The sequence below is a fragment of the Neopsephotus bourkii genome, unplaced genomic scaffold, assembly GCF_033783945.1.
Source record: "Neopsephotus bourkii isolate Nb327-2 ecotype Australia unplaced genomic scaffold, CSIRO-AGI_Nbou_v1 NB_941, whole genome shotgun sequence".
In the NCBI taxonomy this organism is placed as follows: Eukaryota; Metazoa; Chordata; class Aves; order Psittaciformes; family Psittacidae; genus Neopsephotus; species Neopsephotus bourkii.
Window position 1 is genome coordinate 3,412,841 of NW_026901435.1, and position 14,800 is coordinate 3,427,640.

At 35.1% G+C, this 14,800-nt stretch overlaps 1 protein-coding gene across 4 annotated transcripts in view; it reads right to left on the reverse strand.

Moving 5' to 3' along the window:
• Positions 1–909: 909 nt before the first annotated feature.
• The window catches only part of MYO6 (myosin VI), a 79,069-nt gene continuing 65,178 nt past the window's right edge, over positions 910–14,800 (reverse strand). For 2 of the 4 annotated variants that reach the window (XM_061358395.1, XM_061358392.1), the window contains 5 exons: positions 12,473–12,576; positions 10,974–11,105; positions 7,881–7,907; positions 5,731–5,949; positions 910–4,325 (listed from right to left, as the gene is read on the reverse strand). In XM_061358395.1, coding sequence (XP_061214379.1) covers positions 4,126–4,325; positions 5,731–5,949; positions 7,881–7,907; positions 10,974–11,105; positions 12,473–12,576 — 682 coding nt within the window. In that variant the 3' untranslated portion in view covers positions 910–4,125. The remainder of the gene's footprint in view (positions 4,326–5,730; positions 5,950–7,880; positions 7,908–10,973; positions 11,106–12,472; positions 12,577–14,800) is intronic. The other 2 variants (XM_061358396.1, XM_061358393.1) reach the window with 1 other exon arrangement.

Sequence of the window (14,800 nt, forward strand, 5' to 3'; positions counted from 1 at the left end):
TAAAATTCTACAAATACTTCTGGCAGTGCACTGGATGTCATCCCTGCCAACAAACACTAGCTTTTCACTCTTGCTCACCTAAGTTAAGAATGCATTAAGAATGCTGAAAGCATTCGATTTTTTTTTCACCACAAATGTATTTTTGTATGTGTTTAGTGTATTTCAATTCTACTAGTTACCACTAGTCAGATTAAAAAATTAGTCATTTTAAAAGGTGTATTTTAATAATGATTATTCATGACTGTATTTATCTCAACTATTAATTACCAAATATATTTGCTGGATGTATGCCTTTTGTATTTCAATAAAATATAATAAAACTATTTACTTGAACATTTCACAAGGAATTGAACTGGTATCTGATCTCACGCTAAAACACATCACATTACCTTAAGACTACATGTATGTAAAGCTACAGCTGAAAGCTGTAGAGAAAGGGAAACAAAATTGTATCTTCCCAGGTATCAAAGTCTGAATAAAACATAAAGCTTTTCCTGCCATGCACAATCTCAACGTACAAGTGGTTTCACTTGTCACTGATTACCATGATCTAAACCAAAAAATGATGCACATAAAACACAGCATGGCAAGTGCTAAATACATTGGAAGTGATAGCAACAAAGGTTACAAAAACAGTAATGAAAGAAGATACTTGTTTCAACAAATACTGAGAAATGAGGTACCAAAACCGTAGTTTTTTTAATACCAGAGTGTTATTTTAGAGGAACACTTACCTTCAAAGGTACAGACAAAATCTCTACTACAGTAGCTTTAAGTACCACAAATTTCTGATAGAAAAGCAGCACGCAGCTCCAGCCCAGAAATCCTGTTATACTATTCATAAATTAATTTACCATTAACTTATTAGGCTTTAAATCTTTAAAGACAAAACAGCAAGAGAGATACAACTGATATTTCAACATGGAATGTATTTATTTATTATTTTTTTAATTTTCAGTACAGGATTAGGAGGTCATTTAAATACTTTAAATAAAGATTTTGGAGAAAACCCCGAAGAATTCAAATAGGTGAAGAAAAACAATCTTATCAGTAGATGAAAGACAAGTACTTAATGACCTGGTGATCTTGAAGACACATTCTCTAGGAAATTCCTATTTTCCTGGGTCACCTAATCAGGGAGGAGTCTCACATGCTAATTTTTTACCTTTCCTGTGTTTTGGGGAGTGCTTCATGCAGAAGATCTCAACTATGGTGGGCAGCTTCACTGAGGCAGGATGAATTACTATTTTTCCTTTTAATCAAACACACAGAACCAAGCCAACATGTTTACCTCATCACTGCGCTTTAAAATGACAAATTAAATGTTTCACTATAACCACAGATCAGAAGGGCATTAGGCACACTATCATCCTACCGATCAGTCCTCACCCCATGCCTTTTATTTCCTCTCCAAATCAACCAGCAGCATAATTATCTGACACCATAGACAGGACTATAGAAACAATATGTCAGCAGCTCAATATTGCCTGATGTGTAAAAGAAAAAAATAAAAATCTGAAATGAATTGAAAATTAATTTTGCTGCACAAAAGGATCAGTAAAACTTGAGGCAGATCCTGCTTTTAGTGCAGAGAAAAAAAAAAGAAATAAAACAAAAAAAACCAAACAAACTGGACTACCCTGATTTTTGGAATGCATCTTCTGCCTGTCTAAGGCATACTGCAGGAGCAATGCAGAGAGGTGGGAACATCTCATTTGAGAACATCTCACTTGAGACCATCCAGCCACCAGTTCCTCTGCCACTATTTCAAAGTCAATTTAATTTCCCTGATAGCTGATATCTGTTTGTCATTTAGTTAACAAAATTTCTTGCATACCCCATTCTGAAAATATATTTTCTTTCTGATGCCAGTCAAGGAAATCCTGGCATAATCAAAGGAACAGACTGGGAAAAATCAGTTAACAGTCTTATTTACCTGAAGTGCCCCATGAGTGTGTTTACACACATACATATATACACTAAAACATTTAAGCATATATATGTGTATGTACATACACACATGATTACCATGTTCAGTCTCATATGATCTGTTTCATATATATATATAAACTGAGACTGAATATGTTAAGTCAAGAAGCTAAATCCAAATAGAAATAAATACAGGGCAGGGCACCTCGGCCCTATCAGTTCAGTGATTTTTCTTCTTTGTATCTCATTAACAATCATAGCTTCTTGCAGTGCCAAGTTTCTGGATACTGGCAGTCCTGAAACCAAGTTCCAATTCAGTAACACATTAAAGCAGTAATCTTAATTTCATAAGCAGCACCTTTAGATTCCTGCAACACTGTACAGGTTTGTACACAACTTGCTAGCCAGCAGTCTGATGCACTTCTCCTTCCATCTTCCAGGCAAAATCACTGCTTCAGTGAAGAATTTGGGTAAAACAAAAACATTTTCTTGTTTGAAACCACGTGACTGAAGAGTGAAGTGGGTAGGTAGGGGAAGCTGAGATTCCCTGATGCAGTGGACCCATAAACATTGCTCAAGTATCTCCACATGTATGACAGTACGGGGTGCATTTATAGCAAAAAGGAGACTGTGGCATGCAACCACATCAGAGTTTGGAAAAGATGTATGCATTGGGAGCCTTCTCCATGCTTCAGAGAAATTTATTAATTTAGTTTTTAAATGCATAAATATACTTAAGTTTCCAAGAGGTTTCAAACTGAATAAACAGTGAGGAAATTATTCTACAGTGTAAGCAAACTGTCAATTCATAGAGAAACAGTTCATTTTGACATCATGTTGAATAGTAATTGGACATCAAGCTACTTATGTTTTGAGTTCCTATCAGAGAGATAATACATAATCAATTTTAATTTGTTGAAATAATGGCCAGTATGGTGAAAATAATGTTTCCATAAGTGAACAAGATGCATTTTAAAACTGTATGAAATTAATAATTCCCACCCAAAAAACCTCCCATGACAAACTGCTTAATAAGGAAACTGTTGCAAGCTATGAAACCTGGCAGAGGAAATTAAGATAAAGCTCAGTGTCTGAATCAATACGATATTCCAGTATACTAAAAATTGTAGCTATTTCATCAGCACATAGTATTAAGATGATGCATTATGTTATTGGACCAAAGTTTTATACAATCTATAGAAGATACAGACCTTGAGCATCTCATTACAACTAAAATAAACAGGATCTCTGAGGCTCAGGCTTCTATATTCAGGTAAGTTATACTGCCACCAAAAAGCTGAACATATTTCCCTTATGCTATCCTGAATCTTATATGACTCCAGATACAAGCCTTGGACAGTTTTGCATAATATATTGAAATTACACTACCTGGATAAACAAACCATCCAAGAATTCCTAATCAAAATTTGGTCAGGAAAAGAAAAGTATAAGAAAATTTGTACTGAAAGAGAAAAAAAAGAAGCTGAGAGAAGTGGTATAAACCCAAATGAGCAGTACATTCTTTGAGTACCTCCAATATTACACAATATTGACATATATGAATGCTCTTCTCAGAATATACAGAAACCCATTTCTCTTAAACCAAGACAGAGAACACATTAAATAGGAATTTATGGGTCTCAAATTTAGGAGGATTTCCCATCATTTTCTGGAAAAAGTAAATACAGACACTAACCAGTTTTCAAATCAGGACATAAAATGTCTCAGATTATATAAAAGTATACTCCAACTTCTCCAGAACAGAAGTCAAAGCTAAGGCCTCACGATTCCAGTTATTAGAAACAGCATATCCTCTTTACTAGGCCACCACTTGAAGCTGACGACTCAGTGTTTTAAAGAGGGATTTTACAAAAAGGTGGTAGCAATATGTACCCAAGTGTTAAGAGTTATAACAGAAACTGGTAAAGAAAATGCAACATATAAACAAAACACAACAAGCTACACTGACTGAAGTTTCTTCAAGGTCCTCAAACCTAGTAAAAGTCACTACAGAAATTAAACGTCATAAAGTACAAATTAACAAACCTCATGATTAATAAAATCTGTTCACTTTATATTAAACATCTCTAATATGATTATAGAATGTGTTTATGTCCTCTGTCGTGCAGAGGAACTCTTCCCTTTGTATCACAGGCAAGGGTTCTTCTCTCAAACGCTACTGTGCAAAATGATCATTTATTTCAACAGGTTCTGCAGCATAGCTGTAGCATATGTGGGACGAGCTTGTCGGCTTTCAATGGCATTCTGAAGATACTGGATACCTCCACAGCGCTCCCAAATCTCTTCAAATTGTCTCGGCAAAATTTCAGCACCTCGCTTTCGAGTTAAGCCAGTCTCTTCAAGATTAAGCTCACACATATCCATATCATCCTTACCTGAAATGATGAAGGGAAGAAGAAAAAGGTTTTACGTCATTCTAACAAAGACTGATTAGATCTTTCTTAATTAGATTTCCCCTCTCAAGCTCTGCATTGTTAACAGACTGCAGAGCTTATGAGGAAATCAGTCCGCAGACAGTTTTTGGTTTCATTTTGTTGTGACACACAGAGCAGAAAAGCACATCAGAAAAAAACTAGTATCATATGCTACAACTGACAAAATTGTGCTTAAAAAGTGAGCAAAAAGGAACAAAGGAAAGAAGCAGAGAAGATCAGCATCTTTATATATATTCTTCTGAAATCCACTGCAGGATGACAACTGCATTTGTTTTACGCTTTTGAGTTTTACACAGTTTTAGAGTAAATTTCTGTTCTTATTTTGTTTAAAAGAGGCAAAGCAATGAAAAACTTGAGACTTTTGATCAAGTAGACAGTATTCTTATTCTGTCAGCCTCCCAGGCTAAATAAACAGTACTTACCAAATGGGACTGACACAAGGAATCCAATGAAATAAGGAGTGTAGCTCACTCACTGTATTTTAAACTTATTTTTAATAGGAGATCCATTGCATGTGATAGTCACAACAGCAGAGCTACTTTTAGGTAGGGGCTTTGACACTGAACAGGCACAGCTCCTGTACGGAATTCTATTAAAAATAATTAGCAGAAAACAAAGGAAGTTTTCTTGCTAGCAAAACATCACTTTGAAGCTAAACAAATTGGTTATGGCCTTTTCCTCAGTTTCTAAGTTAAATACAAAACCTCAAAACACAGAACAATAAACATCATTTCTCCAGTGTTTTCTCCCCTTTCATTATCCTCCAGAACAGGAAGATGCATTTCATTACCAGATGAATCTATACCTATGCATTGCTGCATTTAGTTTCTATTTTAGATGTTTAAGATTAACAAGTTAGATCCCCATCCAGGCAGCATAAATGTGGCAAAAGCTTCACTTTGCTATCAGCACCATACTAAACAAACTGGAAAGGCAATATATCGCACACACAACTTGTTTTGATACAAACTGCTGTAATTTTCCAAAGCTGACTAAAAAACCAATGCAATGATGGGTAGAACTTTCACAGATGAATTGTGATGTTTATCTTCACACGGTATCCTGTGAATGATCTGAGGACACCTAAGAAAAAAGTGACTCACATTTGGATTCCCAGATAAAGTACACGTATAAGTAAAACGCATGATTGGTTACATCTTCAAGGGATATTTTGTAACATTTAGCCACTATTAACAGCAATCCCAAATCCTCACATTCTGCCTATACAAGAGCTGCTGATGTAAAAATGAGGATACAATGTGAAAAACCTGTACCATCAGCCTCTTCTTCTAAAGTTGTCAGCTCTGAACCTTTCCAACATCTGAATTTTGCTTTCAATACCAACCTGCTACAAGAAGAATGGGTGCCTTGTCAGGATGAAGTTCCATTTGTCGAGCAATCCATGGCCCATCAAAATGTGCGTACCACCAACCCTTCTTCTTGTTCTGGGGATCTTTGTATTGGTCTGCGGGACGGATGAAGGGAATACGGAAGTAACGCTGCTGCCTGTTTATTTCAATTTCCTGTTGTCTGCCTGGTAGTTGGGTGGTTGGATTCTGTTGTGCTATTGTACAAAAAAAAAAAAAAAATGCCAACAAAAACTAATTAGAAATCAAGAAAACTGAATTATGACTTGCCTGGTTAATCAGCAAAGCAAGAAAAACAACAAACCTCCAAAACCAAACCCAACCCTCCAAAACCTGAGAGATTCTCTGAATACAAGGTCATATGAAGTCTCACTGTGTCAAAAGACTAATCCCATCTCATATGATGCACATTCTTTTAATCCCTTTAACTACCACACCGGTGAGGAAACGTTCCCGTTAACTACTGTGTCTATTATGTTGCTCTGTAGGTTCTTCAGTGGCATTGTGTATGTTTAGACAAAACAAAGTGAGTAAAATAACACATTCTGCTTTAAATCAATATTTAAACTTAAATTTCACATATAAAATTTCTTACTAACCAGAAACATTCAGTCCATCTCTTTGCAAAACAAGGTCACAGAGCAAGGAAGCATTTTCAGTTACAAAAATACAAAGCACCACTTGAAGGCTTTTGACAGTCAACACAGAAGGGTGTTATAATACTGTTAAAAATCACTGATTTATTAGTAGAAATGCTGACAGCAAATACTGCTTATTATAAAGCTGCCTCCCAACATACCCTTCTGCCTAGATTTCTGTGTCCTAGACTCCAGCATTAGAATTATTCTCTGATCATTTTCCTTTTTAAAGAAATAGTTTATTTCAGATCATTAAGATCAACAGACCAAACTTTTAGAGACAGTTATACAGAAGCTTCATCTATATTTTTGGTAAATGTTTCCCATGTGCATTTTTGGACTCCCTCAGAGTCCCACACATTTCAGACTTAGAAACTTTCTTTTAGATAAAAGCAAATACTTTATGTTAACCCATCAATTGATCAATCATCTTAATGTTATATATATACTATCATAATCAGGTTTAAATAGTAAATGCTTTTACAAGCAAGATCCTTTCCTTTACTAACTGCCTCCTGCAAAAATTTATTACTCATCTTGTTTCAGTGGTTTACAATACTGTTGCTATAAATAACCTGTTCAAGAAATTCTGAGTATGAAACTTTGCCATCTCTACAAAGAAAAAAAACAGTATTAACAGTTCCATGTTTCAGCATAAAGGCATAATTGAAAGCTAGTTCCTTTTTTTACCCATTGCCTACTAAACAGCCCATCTAATTTTTGAGCTAAAATCTAATAAACTAAAAATGACTATCACTTCTAATAATGCACTTTTTACAGTTATGAACAAGAGTAACAGACAGGGAGACATAATTACAGTTTATTAGAAATTAATTCTATTTTCTGCAAATTGTCTGAACTTTCACTTTTTGCACTGCAATAGTTATTGCTAAGGCATGTTTCTACACCTATGGATACCTAAATCCAAGAAGAAATCTAGAGGACAGGAATGCTAAGCAGCGAGTATAGCTTCTACTTTTAAGTGCTATGGAACTGTAGTGCTTTATTCAAAAGAAACCACCACCTGGATGTTAGTCTCTGTGCTAGAAAAATAGCTGTTATTTTGATTCCAGAGTTTTGCTACAACAAAGTCATGTGCAGACAGTAAAAAAATGTCTGAACAAGCAAAGTATTCCTTGGGAAGGGGGGTGGAGGGGCAGGAGGGAAGGAAGAAAGAAAGAAAAAAATAGGGGAGCATACATTAAAGCAATGTACATAAAAAGGTTATTTCTTCTTCCTTCCCATGACTACTCAGATAGGTAGGATCTCGTGAAGATAAGTACATTCATAAATTACTAGAGTAACATGCAATTGCCAACAGTTGAATAACATTACCAAATTGCTAAATAGACTGGGTTTTGGTTTTGGTTTTTTAATGATTAAATTTTATGTATATGTGTAGCAAAACACTGGATTAATTAATGTTAGTATAAAGCTCTCAAATCTTCCTATTCTTCAAAGTTAGCTTAAATAACCATCTTCCCACTTACGTGAATTGGTCAAAAATGGTGCAAAATCTGTGAACAAATATTACATGTTGAACAAAACTTTAAAGTGTTGATCCTTTATAAGTTATTGGTTCATTACCTCAATATTTTTTACCAATGTTGGTGATAGACAAATGGAAATCCTAGTTACAAAATGACAGATGTTGAGCTAAGTATTTTATGCATTTTTTGCTCACAGACATATATAAAATGTCTCCTTTCCTCAAGTTTCAGAGATATCCAACTGCTTCTATTTTCATCAGGATTTAATTTTGGAATTGATTACTTCAATGATTTGCAATGCCTGTTATGAAACCTCAGTTGTATAGATGCTAAACACAGGTTGCTTTGACAAATCTGCTAGTTAATTAATATATTCCTTTTAATTTTTGACATTTCTGCTAGGAAAAAAATTCCAGAGCTCCATTAATACCAAATCTGCCTATTCCAGTAATAAAACACAAACCGATGTTTAGCTTCTATAATGAATGTATGAACTTAACTAAGGAATACCTGTGAAATCATATTACATCAGTGAAAAGACAATAGGAAAAAAGTGTACCACTTGAAGCACGTATTCACTGACACCTGAAAGAATTTTAGCTTAAATAGCTAAGAAAACAGAGTTCCTTTCTACTCCCTTAGATCACTGTAATGCATAGATGTGAAAAGCCCATGTAGTATATTTGCAATAGGAAAAATTACTTCGGACATTAATGAGAATCTCTTCTAAGGTCACGCTCATTGACTTTCTTCTGAACTGCAATGTTTCTTTAGGAATGCAAAGCTGTATTTCAAGAAAAGTACAGAAATGCAATAGAAAGGCACTGAAAATCATGCTGCAAATGTCTGTGATAAGGACATGAATATTCCAAGCTTTGTTTATACAAATCCAAAGATTAGGTGCTCCTTAATACTCCCCATTGGCAATACTGTGCATGAGTAATTATTTTAGCCATTTAACTCCAGACAGAACTTATAAACTCAAATGCAGAGTAACTTACCACTTTGCACAAGTGCTTCAAATGCCCTTTCCTGCTGTTTCAGTCATAAATTTTCTTAAAAAAAAATAAATGTTACTAGGCATGGCCACAAGGACCTGTTCTTTGGTAATATCTTTTCCAGGGGTCCAGATTTCACCTGCCATATATCTGTACCAAAGTTTCCTCAAAAGCTCAAATTCTCAGGTGATGCTCAAGCAATGCATATAACTCAGTAAATTAATCAAGGGGAAAGAGACACCTTTGTGTAAGGACTAATGCTGAGAGTAACTAGGGCACCTGTGCCCCTTGGGGTCTGTACCCCTCATGTCCTGGGACAATGCTCTAATCCTAGGCTAACGGGACTTTGGGGAGAGCATCTTCTGCCCTTTTTTCCCTTTTCTGAGCCTCTCCCATTAACTGCGTGGCCATGAACAAAAGAATCATGTACTAAGAAGACAGCAGGAAAGAACCAACTAAATTATTATATCCGTTTGCTATGATTCTGTTAATTTCTCAGATTCCTTTTATAACAGACAATCACTGGACTTTAAGGGTGGGTGGCAGGAAGAGAGTAACAATTCACTCTGCAAATACTGCTCCAGAAACCAAACACCTCATTTTCAGGTCTGCAAGTGTTAAATATGGTAACTCCTATAACACCTTGTTGAATTTGAAAGGCACTCACTTATTCTCATTAGTGCACTGCTTTGACAATAAACACCCATCTATGAAATCAGCAGAATGACAGTCTAATAAGAAAGCAGGAACTACACAAAACTTGATATTGCAATTTCTGTTTCTGGGATGACAACACTCAAAATTTTAAAAAAGAGAACGGAACCTCAAGTATGTAAGTCTTACAGTACTGTAAATGAGGAAATTATTAGCACCTTTTAAAAGTATCTGCATCTGTGTCTATATACCTATACCTTGTGAAAGAATAAAATAATGGGAAAAAAACGCTATCACCAACACTTCTGCTTGTGTCAGGACCCTAAATGTAACAGCGTACTACATAACAGAGAATGATTCCTTCCAATCTTACTTTTCAGAGGAAAAAAAAAAGCAAAGCAAACAACAACAACAACAACAAAAAAAAAAAACACAACCCCATGCAGTTCTGTTAAATGGACTATTTGAAAACAGTCACAAGTGCTGTTCCCCAGGGCTCAGTATTGGAGCCATTTCTGCTTAGTATCTTCTTTTAGTGATCTAGATGAGGGGATCAAGTGCACCCTCAGTAAATTTGCAGAGAACAGCAAGCTGGGCAAGAGTGTTGATCTGCTTCAGGGTAGGAAGGGTCTACAGGGGAATCTGGACAGGCTGGAAGGACGGGTGCAAGGCAGGTGTCTCTTCTCCCAAGTAACAAGTGATAGGACAAGAGGAAATGGCCTCAAGTTGTGCCAGGGGAGGTTTAGATTGGATATTAGGAAAAATGCCTTCACTGAAAGGGTTGTCAGGCATTGGAATGGGGTGCCCAGGGAAGTATGGAGTCACCAGACCTGGAAGTATTTAAATGACATGGAGATGTAGCACTTATGGACATGGTTTAGGGCTGTACTTGGTAGTGCTAGGTTTGCAAGTTGGATTCGATGACCTTAAAGGTCTATTCCAACCTAAACAATTCTAAGATTCTAACTATTTTTAGAACCTCTATTCTATCCCTCATTATAATTCTGTGTAATAAACTCTCTCTGACTACTCTCAGAAAGCAACATTTTTAATTACAGAGTTCAAAACAACCTTAAAAACAAATCTCAAAAGTCTCAAAATGCAAACCACAGTTTTATAAATGGAAAATTATCATTTAGGAAAAATGCCAGGAACTGCAATAGCAAATCAAGAATTATTTTTAACAGACGTAAGATGGTATGAGAAAAGGTCTTAGGGAGAGCTACTCAGTACATCTGGGTCTCCTGAAAGTACTGTACTTTCTGCGAAGTATTTGTCAGTTCCAATCTTTTCAAATATTTACCTTGAATCAATATAAAAACACTCTTTAAAGAAACCCAAGAATTTCCTTCAACTTAGCAAACCCAAAAGTCATTCTAGAAATATTTTCTTTGGAGATTGTCACCAAAATTATTAGAAACACAAAATTGTTTTTCCTTACCATAGTCTGTAACTGATTTGGGAGCACGCTGTTCTGCTTCTGCATTACGTTTCCTATTCTTGGATTTCCAAGCATGATACACCTTTAGCCTTCTGTGAAACTCTTCTCTGCAAGCTGCCAGCAGTTCAATATCTGTCTCAAAAATAAGGAATGAACAGAAAAGTGAGAAAAATTTGAATAATTTATGAAATGATTTTCTATATTGAGGTGAAGAACTTTAGAGCACGTTTTAATACTAATATGTTATATAATAAAACCTGATTCTCTGCAGCAACAGGGCCTGTATTTTATGGCCCAAAAAGTCCCTTTAGTGCTATATATCATTTTCACCTTTAGAGTAATGGCAGTCCCCAAAGCAGCTGTTCTACTGTGAGATATGAAGCAGTGAAATATTACAAATAAAATTTTCACTTCACTAAATTTGCCTGTTGACTTTATCACAAGTCAAACAGTTCAGAACCAGACAATTTCACTGCTGAACTTTATGTCTGCAACTGACAAAAAGAAGGAAAAAAAAAAAGGCAATGTGACTGCTCAGATCTAGGTTCTTCTTCCACTTTTTTAAGACATATTTTAGTTTTTCTGAATTTCATGAAACTAAGAGACTGAACAATTGGAAAGCTTTTTCATTAATATCTTAAGAGTATCCAAACTGGCTTCACTAGGGGCAAAAACATATTAGCATTAGTATTAGTATTACTGTACCACCTATTCAGCCAAAAACATTGCTCCAGTCTTTCAGATGTGAAAACAACAGATGCACAGTCAGAATTTGGAGCTAACCTCAGGTTTTAAACAAAAATGAAGAGAATGGGTTTGTTTCCATTTTCTACACCCATGGAGAAATTCTAAATTACCTTAAATCAGAAATTAACCAACTGCTTTCAATCAGAAGAGGGAATATTTAATAAAGTAATAATTATTGTGTTTCTATCTTCATAACATTGGTGGAAAAGTAATTAATGTCCCAACTGTGAACTTCCCAAATTAAGTTACACATTCTGAAAATTATGTAATAATCTGAACATCTAAGGCAGAAAATATTTTATTCTGTGCTTTACATGTCATTCACTTCTTTGTGATTTGGTGACAGCAAGAAGTGATAGCAAAATATTTCTTAGAACACACATATTCTTGGTAAAGCACAAAAACCGTTATTCACTTTGTGGAAATACATAAAACTGAGACAATTTAATTAAAAAATTATAATGCATATCTCATGGCCCAAGCAGTTTAACATCACAAATATGCAATCAGTAAAGGATGTAACAAAGGAAATTCTGTTTCCTCAATATGGAAATAGGTTAGTTTGCTGTTCCCTTTAGGGCAATAGAAGCTCATAAAATTAAATTAACATTCATTCAAACCTGAATAAATTCACAAGCAATAAAAAAACTTTCTTCTTTGTCACAGGAAGAAAGTAACAACTTTCATATTAACTACAACTTGACTTCTCAAATCAGGTAAAAAAAACCCAAACCAACCAAAACCAAACTTACCACAGGATGTGTTGATTGTATCACGAAGCTCTGCATACTTCCACTTACTGAGATCGTGCTTCTTAGTACCAGCAGCAGCTTTCGTAGCTTGAACTGAAGGACCCCTGCCATTTTTTTAAAAATAGAAATGCATTTTTTAAAGTATGAAACAGGAATTTTTACAACAGGATGAACAGATCCCACACAATCAACACCGCAACACGCTTATTACAATGAAAACCAGCAGCAGAGAGACTGAATTAAAAGGCAAAATACCATATTATTTTCAAGATGTTCAAATGATTAAGAGAAAGTGAAAGCACCTTTTACATCCAAAATCATCTAATAACCCGATCTGTTGCCTAGACATTAAAAAGGAGTTCTCATAAATAATTACCCCTTATGTGTGAAAAGATACATATTCTATTTATGTGTACATCACCCCATGCTGGTGTACATTTTTCTTAGTACGAGTCAAAATGCAGAATACAGGCAACAAAGAGGAGCCATATGTACATTTTTAGTTCCCTTCATAAAAATAGATGAGGGGAAGTATTTCTAGAGTAGACAAGAAGTAAGAAAAGGTGTTTCTTCTGCTGTTTAAAACTGGACTAGGACAAAATCCTTGTTACAAGACCATAAAAAATATTCCATGTCTTTGACTCAAGTCTAAGTTGAGACAAAAAAAATCAAATTAATTCTGCATTAATTATAAATTAGCTGCCTGACAAAGGCAGTATTTATTCACAGGGGGAGGGGGAGAAGGAAAGAGGAAATTGTCAAGAGGTACCAAGGCAAAAAAAGAGAACAAAAGAACTCTCAGAAGAACATTCAGAACTCAGAAACTCTCAGAAGAAAGGCTGACCAGTATAAAAAGAATCATCCAGAAACAGTTTTTCAAAGACAAAAGGTATTCATCTTGCAGGTAGTATGCAAAGTCAACAGGAAATGGAAATGAGAAATCATTACTAAAATCTCTGTCATCTTAACAATATGTATAAGGTTATCCATATAACTAACAAAGAAACAAACACTGCCTGTATGCATATAAAGATAAACCAGATTTCTTTTTATTATTATTATTTTTGTTTTTTCCTTAAAAATTGTATGGATGAGAAGTGAAAGAACTCTCCCTTAGAAGGGGCAAATTTCCCATGACTCTTTGGATATAAACAAAGTTCAAAACACTTCAACATTTAGTGATGATCGGAACACTTTTTAAACACTAAGGAATTCAAGAACAGCCACCTGATTTTACCAACCTCTGCATAATGCCCATGACTAAGAACATGAGGCAAACTGAATTATCTTTCCGGATCTGTGAAGATTTGTTCAGAATAAACTAGATATTTAACAGGGTAGCAAAATACTTGATGCAGTATGTCACATTAAAAATTCCCAGGAGAGAAAACCAGGAGAAACTGGGCCTTTTAATTTAAAGTCTGTGCACGCTACAGTATTTTTGTGAGACTATTACCATATTACAGTATTTATAATCCAGTTAATATAATTTTGAAGTTTATTTTTCCATAAATGTCTTATGGAGTTTGATGTTGTTTATTTTCCCTTTTTAGTTAACAACTCCATGTAGATGTAGGAGCTTTGAAAGCAGTTAACAAATGCAATTAAAGTTTCATAGAATAAAACAATCTGTTTAACCAAATGTTCTTTTTAATAGTAACTGAACCATCTCTTCAAATGTAACTAAAAATACACGATCTTACTGTTTATTGCAGCATCAGCTTAATTATGCCTACTCATGCTACTAATCTGAGTCAACACACAGCTTCCAGTTACAGAGTCTGAGAAGTCTAACATAAAATTATGTCTGACTTTTAATCAGTACATAGATGAGGGACACGAACTTTTCCTCACCCTAAGCACTACTTGTAAGTGTTAAACAAATCATTACAGTCTCCTTCAAAACACATATTTTAATATTTTGCTATCATTGGCATACCTGTACGACATTAAAAGACTGCTGATAAATATAACTTCCATTGCCTGGTCTCTTAACCTTCTTGAACCTAATTTGATAAATCCTATGGATTTTCCTTATTTAGCAACACTACCCAACCACTCTAAGAGTTTGCTACACAATTCAGAGCAGCAGAACTAGGCTGTAAGATCTCTGGTTAAATTTGTAATCTTTAAGAATGCTAATCCAATTGAACGGCTTAGTCTTTCCATTCCAGTGTTCCTCTGCACTCTGCAGATCATTATTCTGTTTTCTACATGATTTTAAGCATAACATTCTCGCAGTAAGAGCAGCATCATACTTGATAATCAGTCTTCACTGTTCAGTCTTTCACCACTCAATCTGACAAAAGTTATGTATCATAAACAGTA